This window comes from Tachypleus tridentatus, chromosome 13 (genome assembly GCF_004210375.1).
Source record: "Tachypleus tridentatus isolate NWPU-2018 chromosome 13, ASM421037v1, whole genome shotgun sequence".
NCBI classification, from domain to species: domain Eukaryota; kingdom Metazoa; phylum Arthropoda; class Merostomata; order Xiphosura; family Limulidae; genus Tachypleus; species Tachypleus tridentatus.
In genome coordinates this window covers 218,048,150-218,061,209 of record NC_134837.1, presented here as the reverse complement: position 1 = coordinate 218,061,209, position 13,060 = coordinate 218,048,150, and the positions used below count along the sequence as shown (strand labels likewise).

General features: G+C 33.5%; 1 protein-coding gene across 1 annotated transcript in view; it reads right to left on the bottom strand.

Moving 5' to 3' along the window:
* Nucleotides 1-13,060, bottom strand: part of LOC143240150 (paramyosin-like) — a 35,379-nt gene that overhangs the window by 13,191 nt on the left and 9,128 nt on the right. Inside the window, exons 2-9 of the mRNA XM_076482109.1 lie at nucleotides 12,314-12,370; nucleotides 8,338-8,424; nucleotides 7,942-8,108; nucleotides 6,468-6,546; nucleotides 5,658-5,903; nucleotides 5,153-5,349; nucleotides 2,528-2,660; nucleotides 4-220 (exon numbers count right to left, since the gene is read on the bottom strand). Of these exons, the coding sequence (XP_076338224.1) occupies nucleotides 4-220; nucleotides 2,528-2,660; nucleotides 5,153-5,349; nucleotides 5,658-5,903; nucleotides 6,468-6,546; nucleotides 7,942-8,108; nucleotides 8,338-8,424; nucleotides 12,314-12,370 (1,183 nt within the window). The remainder of the gene's footprint in view (nucleotides 1-3; nucleotides 221-2,527; nucleotides 2,661-5,152; nucleotides 5,350-5,657; nucleotides 5,904-6,467; nucleotides 6,547-7,941; nucleotides 8,109-8,337; nucleotides 8,425-12,313; nucleotides 12,371-13,060) is intronic.

The window sequence follows — 13,060 nt, the reverse complement described above, 5'->3', positions numbered from 1 at the left end:
TACCTGTTAGTTTCTTGTTTTCACGAGCCAGATTTTCTTTTATCTCTCTCAGCTTGTCATATTCGTACTGTAACTTCTGAAGGTCAGTAATCTTGATGCGCAAATCTCGTTGGGTTTGCTCCAAAATAATAGTGAGTTCTTCATTCTTTGACTTCAGGTCCGCGTTCACTTTCTCAAGTTGCACCACTCGCTTCTCTAGATTCTGAGCATGCGTAGTAGCCTGAAATGTTACAAGAATGAACTCGGTAGTTTCGTGAGTGTGATGATGTTCAGAAGCGTATAATTATTGAACAAGTTTCACAGTTAACCACAATGTGTTGCTTAGTGTACAATAAGAAAGCATTTATAGATATTGCAAATCACATCACATGTAATAATTTCTAAAACACGAAATTATCGTCAATAGCAACCAGAAACAGAGAAGCACAAATCCCAAACTGCTCACTTCACTCCGACATAATACAGAAATACTGAGAACTTGTGTAATTATGATTCAGTTGATGTCTTTAATGCTATTTCTAGAAGCACAACATATATTAGTTAGGCAGAGTGGGAAGATTTGGAAAAATGTTTTGAGCCTTAAGCCTGGAATGGTACATTCTGTTGACGTTTTTGCGTATATAATATTTACATTTAACCACACAGACTTGTAAGAACTAAAACCTTAATCACTGGCATTTATTTCTAAATTTTGTTTTAGGAAAAATAATCATATTAAAATTTTATATCAATAAAACTGATATCTCGAACTTTCAGTGTCACCAATATTCATACGTACGAATGCACAACTACGCTGTATTTGCTGTAAATGTTAATTTATTTCTCTCTCTTTTTCTCTTTAGTAACTGCATGTTCAGAAGTGGACAAAAAACAGTGAATACTATTAGTAGACCTGTTGTGCTCGTTTTCTTGTATTTTGTTACGCACAAAGCTACACGAAGGGCTATTTGTGTTCTGCCCACCTCGGATATCGAAACCCGGTTTTTAGCAGTGTAAGTCCGCAGACTGTGCCACTGGGTGGCAGACCTGTTCTAAAGATGCTTAATGTTCAGGATAAGATAAAACGGAGAAGAAAAACAAACACGTGTACTTTATGCATAATAAACAAAGTAAACATAAAGTTTGCTTGTTTGGTTTGTTTTTAATTTCCTGCAAAGCTACACGAGGACTATCTGTGCTAATCGTCCCTAGTTTAGCAGTAAAAGCTTAGAGGATAGGTAGCTAGTCATCACTACTTACCGCCAACTCTTAGACTACTCTTTTACCAATAAATAGTGTGATGGACTGAAAGGGTAAGCATATTTGGTGGGACGGGGATTCGAATAAACAGAAAGACCCCAATAGATTTTTAATCCTTCAACGGTAAGTTTATGGACTTTTTATTGTATGTGTTTTTGTTTTTTGGACTCTCAGTTAGCGTACAACAATAATGAGCGTTTATAATTGGTTCATCATGTAGTTTGAATGCATTCATTAATTGTACCTTAAACGCTCCTGTAGTCTAATGCAGAATAACTTTTATGGACACTTCGATTGTTTGCGAATCGTTTCAGATGCGTCTAGAATTGTTATGGATCTGGGTGTTTATTCAGTTGTGGACTTACAACGCGAAGATCAGGGGTTTGATTTTCCCCGGTGGACTGAGTGTAGATAGCTTTGCTCTTGAGAAAACCAAACATATCCGCTTTTATCTTGGCTATCAAATCATTGCTTTACTCCATGAACTCAAGAGCTCGCTGCAAGATTACAGGTTATATAAAATCATGTGCACAGACGGGAAATCATTTTTAATTCAGTTACACGTAATGGTAGATTTGATTTAAGAATATAAAGATGAAAAGAACATTTTTTACTTTAAATATTACAGTATAAAGCTTACTTATCAGCTGCACACATGACTTTGCTAATTGCTCGTTTATAAAGTAATAAGGACCGGCATGGCCAAGCATGTTAAGGCGTGTGACTCGTAATCTGAGGGTCGCGGGTTCGCATCCCCGTCGCGCCAAACATGCCCGCCCTTTCAGCCGTGAGAGTGTTATAATGTGACAGTCAATCCCACTATTCGTTGGTAAAAGAGTAGTCTAAGAGTTGGCGGTGGGTGGTGATGACTAGCTGCCTTCCCTCTAGTCTTACACTGCTAAATTAAGGACGGCTAGCACAGATAGCCCTCGAGTAGCTTTGTGCGAAATTCAAAAACAAAAAAACAAAACAAAATATAAAGTAATTTCTCGTTAGAAAAGGCTTTGACTACAGAGCTTATAAAACTAAAAAAACTGTGCCAGATACTGTAAAATATTTTCACAATAGCTTTTCTCCAGGTTTCACCTAGTACAGGTTTCTATAGAAAGACTGATCGAAAGGTATTAGTAATTCTACGTAACGAAACTGTATCCTAAATAAAAGTTCTGTTTTCGTTTTCTTTCATTTCCTTTTTTAAATGTGTAAAATGGTGGATTTCAATGATTTAAAAGCTATTGTAAAGATCTTTCTTGTTTCGTGTTACAAAACACACATAGTGAGATTTTACTTTTTCCAGATCCATCACTAATACTTCCACTTCACTTTGAAGTCGGGACTTTTGTTTCTCCAAGCTACTGCACTTATTCAAAAGGGCTTCTAACTGCTCCTCATATTCGGCTGTCTTGGCAGCCATTTTGTGGCTAGCGAAAAAAACAACAACAAAGAATAACATTTTACAATCTATTACACTATATAACAAAAGTTTAACTTTTTATTGTTCCTGGGCAGAAAGTGTTATTTACCAATTGCTTATGCCTAAAGTAAATAGAAAAGACCTTTGCTTTTTTGACCTGGGTAATGAAATTTTCAGATTTACCCATTTTCTAGAACATTCCAGGTAGATTCAGTGCTGGGTAGCTGATAGAGAATTTTCAAGAACTTTCTAGAATGTTGTAGAACTTACAAGAATTTTTTAGAATATTCTAGAACTTACGAGAATTTCAAGAACCTTTTAGAATTTTCTCGAACTTTCCATAGTAATATACAGGGGCTCACCACTCACCACTTCAGTTTAGTTCTAGCTGCCTAAGTGAACACATAGAGCTATCTGATTTTATCAGAGATGGCATCAAGAAGCTGCAAACATTCTGCAGACGCATTCTGCTATGTATGTGGCCAATTTATCAAGACAAGAACGAAAAAGTACTCTGTGACAGCATCTGCTAAAATGTGTGAAGCCTACAAGACATATTTCGGCATGTCTGTCGTGGATCAAGACAAACCCTCATTTTACCTGCGAACGTTGTAAAAAAGAAAAAGACTCTAGAAGGTAAAACAGACAATTTTTGCTTGCTTGAATAATAAGATTTTATATTATACAAATTTTAGACCTTTTAAAATTTAAATATATTTTAATTTATTTTTTAAAATTTCCAATAGTATAGAAAAAAATATCACAAAATATTTTGCATGAACCTCTTACACATTAGTTGTGAACGAAATAAATTTATTTTTCATAATAATAATTTTATTTTGCATTTTGCAGGATGGTACAGAGGGGAAAAGAGAGCCATGAAGTTCACTATTCCAAGAATTTAGCATGAACCCACTGACCACTCAAGGAATTGCTACTTCTGCATGGTAGACCCTTCAAAACGTCGGGGTGACAAAAATGCATCTGCTATCATATATACGGACCTTTCATCACCCATCAACCCAGTGCCACATTGCCCTAAGCTCCATGTACCCAATCTGCCAGAGAGAAAGCAGCCATCCTCAGAAGAGAGCAGCAAATCAGAAGAAGAGGTAGACGTTGAAGATCCAGATTACAATTTCAGAGGTGCAGCTGGTGAGAGAAACATATACTACCCCAACCAAAGAGACCTAAATGACTTGATCAGAGATCTTGGTCTAGCAAAGTTGAATTCCAAGCTTTTGACATCTAGGCTCAAGGAGTGGGATTTGTTAGATGAAAGTGTGCAAGTCGCAAGTCACTGATATACTGGACTTTGAACGCCGCTACCAAGAAGCGTATAATGAAAACATGATGGGAAACTATATTTGGGGGCTGATATGTGAAAGTGATTTACATTACAGTCGCAAATCTCGAAAAACTGCTCACTTCTAAACATTTTTGTTCATTTTTGTAGAACTTTAGTATAAATACATGTAAATCTGCACATTTTTACACAAAAAATAGGTTAATTTCTAAATTTCATTATCTAGGTCACAAAAGCAAAGTTTGAAGGGAATAATGGCCATTTTCTGTACTTTTACAACATAAGCAATGTAGGAATAACACATACTATCCAGGAACAAAATTTGTATTACACAGTGTTATAAGATGCAGTTAACAAAAGAATGATATTAACACTAAATGCTGTTAATAAAATTTATACCTTAAATTTGTTTTTGTAAACTCTGAGACTGTGAAAAAAAGTCACATATTTAAGCATACTTTACGAGTTAGTGTACACCTGGACTGGAAATTGTTATTCTATCTGGAGTTAAAATAAAAGCCATATTAATCCTTTAGAATTCCATATCTTTTGACACAATTTTCTAGCAATCTATTGTTTTATGTATGAACTGTTACAAAAACGTGACCAATATGCATTTTATATTGGGAATTTCAAAAATTTATTTTCCAGGTTTCAGTTTCACCAGAAATCACATGAAGAGATGTTGTTGAAACGTTGTTTTCGTTTTACTAATAATATTATTTTTAATTTGGCAAGTTTTTTACCATTATCATATTTTCTATTTTACTTGTTGTAACGTCTTCGCCGACGCAATTCTTTTGTTACTGATTCAGACTAACAATCTGTCGCTTTATTAAACTGTGATGTGGCATAATGTGTTTAACAAACACGTGACTTCAGTATATTGGAATAAGAACACAACTGTAGTAAACCAGAATAATTCACATAAGTAGAAGCCTTTGAAAAACATTTCAGCAAGTTGCGATTCATTACCCAACAAATACTCCTTTTTTAACATATGAAAACACGAACAATTTTAATTTCCGTTCGTGAGATGTTATGAATACTATGGCCGATCAGACTTTAGGATGGATATTTTAACTATTATTCTGCTATGGCTAATAATGTTTAAATACCACAGAATTTACAGAGGGAGTCATATCTTTAATAAAAGTAGATTTTGGAACATTTTTTATCTGTTTCTAACTTACCGCAATTCTTCCACTTCTTCCTGGTGAGACTGGACTTCCGTCTCATACTTAGATTTCCAAGTGGAGGCTTCGGCATTTGCTTTAGACAGCTGTCGCTCCAACTCCAGGCGAAATTCGGATTCTTCCTCAATCTGGACTTTCAGAGACTCCAGTTCCACTTCCAACGTGTGAGCATGTTGCTCAAGAGAAGATCGCTTCTGTAAAGTGAATACTCATTTGAATAAACGACCAATGAAACGGCATCCAACGTAATTCATTAATATTGCATTACTATTTGCTGAACTTATAAATACACATATTTATTTTTCGGAATATAGGACATAAAGAATAAGGAATCTAACTTAAATCGTTGTGTTCAACAAAACATCAGTGATAATTTAGAATGATTTGTTTTCTGGTGTGTGAATATTTCACGAGATATTTCGCATTTTGCCTTTGTTAAATTATTCCCACTGCAAATAAAGTTATCTGCTAAAGGCCCAATAATGTAAGCAAATTATTTTACTCTCTCTTCATCTTCAAGCTGACGCCTTGTGTCCTCCAACTGATTGGCCAGTTGTGTTTTGACGTGAGTGACGTTATCAAGAGAAACTTTGTATTCTTGGACTTCCTTGATCAGCTCAGTGTTTTCGGAGCTCAAACGAGATTTCTGTGACGTAATTTCAGTGACGGTTCGGTTCAGCTCTTCAATCTTGACGTTGAGTTCGTAAACGGTGTACTCTAATTTCTCCACAGTCTTCTGTGAGGCAAGCTGTAAGATAATAAAGACAATAATAAATAATATGATGTGGCCAATATGCATTTCACCAATGTTTAAATTTAAAATAATTTTCCACAACTTTGAGATAAAGTTTGTTTTTTTTCTTGTTAACTAATAGATCACATCTCACCATGGGGAGATTTTAGTGTTATGTGAAGGTTTACCTGTACTGACAAAACAAATTAAGTTTTCAATCACAAAGAAAGATTTTGTACTTATATTGTCAAAAACTGGACTTCGATAACTGTGTAGCTTTGTACCTTACACTCAAACAGTCAATATACAGAAATTATAGAAAATAATTTTTGTCCTATTAAAAATACGAGTTAGCGAAAATTTAGGAAACCTCAATCTCTGATGGAAAAAACGATGTGTATATGAATTAATATAATGGATTCTAATACTTCCTAATTTAAACTACTATGTTTTATTATCATGTACTTAGTTGCTTCGACTGTAAGCAAATATATTTTTTGACCTAAATGTAGTAATCTAACAGATTCAAATATTAAACATTTCTGCAGATCGAGTTTTTGAATTTTCTACAGCACTTACTTTATCCTTATTTGCGCTTTCAACTTGAGATAACAGTTCGTACACTTCGGCTTGGAACTTTTGTTTTTCTCTCTCTATCCTGCAACAAAGAAGGTAAGAACATATTATCATTTCAGACCAGGACATGGTAATTAATGTTTCTACCCTCTAGGATTTTAATATTATGTACACTACTACTCCTCAAAAAATAACACTTAGGTTAGTGGAACAGACTTAGCCGGAGAGTGGACTATTTAGCTCAAACCAAATAACCTGTTTTTTTGTGTGTGTTTATAAAAGATTTACCGTTATGTGTTTATTTTAGGGCCTACGCTTTTTTCTGTATAGTTTTCTTTTTTGTTTATGATGTATATTGCACAAGTCCGACTGCTCTCGAAATTTGTAGAATGTCTTAAATGTAAAGAATCAATAATGTTTATTTTACAAAAACACACCAGAATATTGGTGAAATGTAAAAAAAAACTCACGTGATTCTTACATAAAAACCGACGCGTCGAGAGATAGAAGAGTAATATTATTGGACAGCTTCAGTCAGTGTGATATAGGCCTAGGAAGCCATAATTGTGATTAACGTCTATTAATCGGAAAATGACAGAATTTGACGAGGAACGTTGTAGAGTCCGAACATTACAAACCATTTCAACTACAGTGAATTACTTCGGACGTTATTATCTCTACGAGAACATTACATATCTCACTCAGTATTTTTGTTTGTTTTTGAATTTCGCGCAAAGATACACGAGGGTTAACTGCGCTAGCCGTCCCTAATTTAGCAGTGTAAGATTAGAGGGAAGACCATCACCACCCACCGCCAACTCTTGGGCTACTCTTTTATCAACGAATAGTGGGATTGATCATCACATTATAACGCCCCACGGCTGAAATGGCGAGCATGTTTGGTGCGACGGGGATTCGAACCTGCGACCCTCAGATTACGAGTCCAACGCCTTAACTCATCTGGCAATGCCGGGCCTCTCCTTCAGTGAGAAGTGAGCTTGTAACCGGTATGAGACCAACCAAACTATCTAGCTTAAACGAGGTTGGAAAATATCAACTCAGAATTAATTTGCTTGTGGTCCTGGATCGTTGATAAAAGATTGAGTTTTAGCGCGGATATAAGATTCATTATTGTCTGTAAATTTGTAAAACTTTTGTGCATAAGCCATCATTTGTAATAAATACTAGTAATAGTCATTATTATAAATTATACTGTTTTGATGTTTGTATGTTAAAATATATTTCTGTTAAAAAAAGGAAATTGTGCGTATGAATCTTGTTGACAAATACCATAAATGTTATAAATATTCATAGTTAATTAACTAATTCAAATTTAAATGTCCATTTATTTAAAGGGGTAATAAGTAACGAAATAAACTATAACACGTAAGTGTTTTTAGTTTAAATCAGATATACATTCTCAGTTCAGTACGGAAAAAAATATAACACAACCAGTGTTAACTTGCAGATGTCTTACTTAGCCTTAGCTTTCTGAACGCTATCAAGCTGGTCCTGGAAGTCTGCGATAGCCTCTTGGTGTTTCTTGCGGAGGTGATGAGCATTTTCTTCACTTTCCAAATGCGTATCTTCCAAGAGCTTTCGCAACTTTGCAAGCTCTGTATCCCTCTTTTTATTCATCTCGACCTCAGGGTTTAAAAAAAGAAAGAAAAAGAGTGAATAATTATACAGCAGTTCAATCTAATATGTATGATCTTTTGGTTCCATTTGTTGTAATCGTGCATTTTAAGAGAATGCAAGTCTCACTTTTAGAAAAATAAAATTATAAAGGATGGTTGTAAAGAGAAATAAAACAAGTTTACAATAATAAAAACTTTGAAATTTGCCTTTAGATCTTCAAATGGAAAAGGCTTACTTGTGACTCGCTGCTTCCTTCGGCCTCTTCCAGTCGATCGGCATACTGCATCAGCTGAACAGATAAGTCATTCTTTTCCCGCTCGATCTGAATGAAACACGAATATAAAAACAAAGTGTGACCAATCACGCCCAAAATCAACAACAAAGAATAATATCAGCCCAATTCCTCCCCAAAAAATACCACCACCAACAACAACATCAAGCAATAAAATCTCACCAATTCCTGCCCAAAAACACCACCAACAACAACAACATCAAGCAATAAAATCTCACCAATTCCTGCCCAAAAACACCACCACCAAAGACAACATCAAGCAATAAAATCTGACCAATTCCTCCCCAAAAAACACCACCACCACCAACAACAAGCAATAAAAATCTGATCAATTCCTTCTCCCAAAAACATCACTATCAATAACAACAAGCAATAAAATCTGATCAATTCCTTCTCTCAATAAATAAACAACAAGGTTCTTATTTCAAATCTTATAATCGTTCTTTTGTTGAACGAATGAATCATAAGATTAAATAGTTCTTTATTCTTATTTTTCGCTACATTCCCAGAATATTATTTATTCTTCGGTGTTTAGAGAAAAAAAAGTTAAGGTTTCGTTAACAAGATTTTCTCCTTGTGGGTCGGAGGTAAATTTACGGTTTTACAACGTTAACAACTTAAATTCGATTTCTCATTGTACTGACCAGAGAGCCGCTGGTCCACTGTGTAACTTTGCACTAAATCATCTACAATCCAGTTATAAGACTAAGAAAAAAATGGAACAGAGTTATAACTAAAGATTAGTTAAATACAACTAAGAAAAATTATAATTTTTACATCTAAGTAACTTAAAGAGGAATGTTTAATATTTTACATTGGCAGTGAAGTTTATTAGCTTTAAAATTCCCTTGGCTTTTTCCAAAGTGGCTTAACATGAAATTTATAGATATTTGGTGCAATATACCTTAACAGCCTCAATAACTGCAAAATAATATGTGAATTTTGAAATTTAAAAAGTATGGTTCATTATTCTCAACAAATAGTAAAACAAATTATTCAGCTCTTATTACACAGTAATTACACAGAGACATATTTAACGATGAAAAAAATATAAACTATCGAAGTCTAATAAATAATAAGTTCCAAAAAATGAAACTTCTAGGCTAATTCAATTTAATGATAATGACAGTAATAATAGATGCAAGCTTTCAGGCATACTTATGAATTTTTACATTGTTTAAGGATATTTCTATCAATTTTAACAAGTCCATGAGTAGCAACGAAGCTAGTTTTTTTTATTAAACTAAACAATTGCATAAAACACCAATAATGGTTTGTTTATTAAACAGATCCATAAAGCACCAACAACGTTTTTTACTAAACAAAACAAATGTATAAAGCGCCAAAAATGTTTTTCAATTAAACTAAACTACAAAAAGCACCAATAATGTGTATATTAAACGAAATAAGCGCATAAAGTGTCAAAATGTTTTCTAATTAAATTAAACAACTACATAAAGCACCAATAATGTGTTCATCAAATGAAATAAGCGCATAAAGTGCCAAAATGTTTTTCAATTAAATTAAACAACTACATAAAGCACCAATAATGTGTTTATTAAATGAAATAAGCGCATAAAGTGCCAAACTGTTTTTCAATTAAATTAAATAACTACATTTTTTATTAAACGAAAGAACTCCATAAAACGCCAAATTGTTTTTATTAAAAGAAATAAGTGTATAAAGTACCATCAATGCGAAAACTCTTGCCACTATTAGGGCCTGGCATGGCCAAGCGCGTAAGGCGTGCGACTCGTAATCTGAGGGTCGCGAGTTCGCATCCCCGTCGCGCCAAACATGCTCGCCCTTTCAGCCGTGGGAGCGTTAAAATGTGACGGTCAATCCCACTATTCGTTGGTAAAAGAGTAGCCCCAGAGTTGGCGGTGGGTGGTGATGACTAGCTGCCTTCCCTCTAGTCTTACACTGGTAAATTAAGGACGGCTAGCACAGATAGCCCTCGAGTAGCTTTGTGCAAAATTCCAAAACAAACAAACAAACTTGCAACTATTAACTTGTACGTCAGTTTATTAGGTAAACTACAATTTTGATTTGCTTTAACAATAATGATCTAAATACTGAGAAACACCCTACTAATGAAGATCATATCAAACAACATATAGAATAAATTAAACAATGGTGTAATATTACACCCTAAGGTTTCGTTTTCATATGTTAATGTTATTTGCAAGTAAAAACCCTGAAGTTGTTCGTCATAATTACGTGTTGTTATTGTTTAGAAAATTAACATTTCACCCCCTCATCTACTGAGCTGTAATACACCGTAAAGTTGCTACAATCTATAAAATAAAGTTTTTCAGGCCCAACTTCAAGATGTCTTAGCAACTCTGAGAATTTTGCCAAGGGAGGTTAATTTTAGCCTCAAAGGCTCATTCGATAACGACAAGTACACACAGTATTCTTAGGAACAGAAAGTAGGACAGTATAAACAAAACGAGCTATGTTTAAACAATAGAAAGCATTGTGATAAAAACCTGTATTTGAATTCGTTATTAAATTTTTTCGCTGATTATCACAAAAAACCCAATTCCTATCTTTTTTTAAATTTTTTGAATGAAATATTGCTTAGCGTTTTACAAAGGAAGCTAAAGATAATCACGTTAAAAATTATCCAGGATTTTCAAAAAGGAGGGAGAGTTTAAATGAAGATAACGAATCATCTAAGAGGTGAGTTCACCTCCCACTAAGAAACTGAAGAGTTTTTGAAATTTGTAATAATTCTAAGTCCAGTTTTTGACACTTTCCATTGATTTTTGTGGGTTACTCTCATTGGCAAATTATCAACAAAAAAATCAGGACAGACAGTGCTTTCTAAAATAGAGAACAGAATTTCCTTCACTTACAAGGCTTACCATTAAAATTAGGATCTTGAAATGACCTCCCGGAATAAAGCTATATCAAACGCTGTTCATCAAATGAATTGATTAGAGAGAAGGATGAAATGATTGATATTCATACTGAAGAAAGGTCTCCTTGAAAGACCTATGGCAGGATTGTGAATCGAACATAAGATATTTGAAGAAAAAAAAATTACATTATATATGTTACAGACGATCCAGACTCCTCTTTTGCACAGGAATATGAGCAAAAAAAAAAAAAACAGTGAAGTATAATATTTATACTACATGAATCTCTACTTCATCTTTATGTGATGCTTCCATTGTTTCCTTGGATTTTTTTTTTCATTGGAAAGGAGAGTCTGGATCTGCTACTGAATATGAACTCGAAGGTTTTTCTCCTCGAACAATTAGCTTTTTACTGTAATATTGAAGCATACATTTACTACAACCTATTCAGTCTAAACTAAATACAGTACTTGATTTTTTTTCTCTTTCCCCGTATTTTTATCCCCATAGGCCAGTTGACTGCAACATTATCAAAATACCAACTCATTTTGTAAACTAATGAATAACGTTTAGTTCGTTTAATAACCAAACTAGAAAAAATCCATATCCAACCATTGTTAGAAACCATAAATTTTATTATTCGAATGTCAGTAACTCTTAATATATATATATATTCGTTATTTAAGGAAATCTCGAAAATTTAATATAACTTTATCTTATCGCAACGGCAAGTAAAATTCTACAAATCTTTTAGTGTTAGTATAAATAGTGGTTTGTGCTAGTATGTAACGGGCTTAACATTTGTGATAAAAATCTCGTAATAGCACTATTGTTAGGCCTTATGGTTTACAATTTTTCACTACATAGTTTTTAAAATTATGTACATTTTTGTTTAAGGAATCGGTTAAATCGTACATCATCAGGTGATCCAGCTATAACTAAGTAATAAATTAAAAGGTTCAACACAAATTTTTCTTGTAGAAAATTACTCTTACAACATAACATGTTATGTTTTCTAGTAACATAATCAATAATATACTAAAACCAGCGCTTACCCGTTGTCTGAGCTCACGTTCCGAGTCTAGATCTTCGTGGAGAAGACGGATTTTATCCTTAAAAAAACAAACAAACAGTTTGTATTGCAGAATAGAGAGATAAATAGGTAATTTTTTATTTTATTGTCCATTAACTTATTACAACGAGCTACTCTTATTGTTATTTAGTTTTTATTTTAATATATCATATTTTGTAGCGACCGAAAAAAATTGAAACATGACGAAATGTTTTACACAAAAATAATTTTAAGTTATTTTTGGATTGATTATGAATAATTTTGTCAGAAAGAAATGTTTAATGAATTGAAATACTGTGAGATGGCGTAATCCTTTCAAATTTTCAGTGATTTTTACAAAACGTTTGTAAGCTGGAACCGAGATATAAATGTATAACTCGATTTTTGTTTTGTTTGTGCTTCCTCACGTGTATATCCTAGAAACCAGTGAGTCTGTGAACTTTAATTTTTTTAACATGATAAAGGAGCTGTTGGGTAAGTTATCTTTATCGATTAGTCTAAAGTACTGATAATTATTTATAAACTATCAAAGTGCATAAAGTCTGATAAAGTAAACCACAATAATACTTCAAACATGAATGTTTAGAATGAGAAACTGAACCAACTGAAAAATTAAGTAATGAAACAGAATATTTTTCTTACATTATTGTAACCATCGTTTACGTTGTGTTAAGTATTACTTAAATGTATTATCATATTCAAATATTTTTATAACTCTAGTTACTTATTT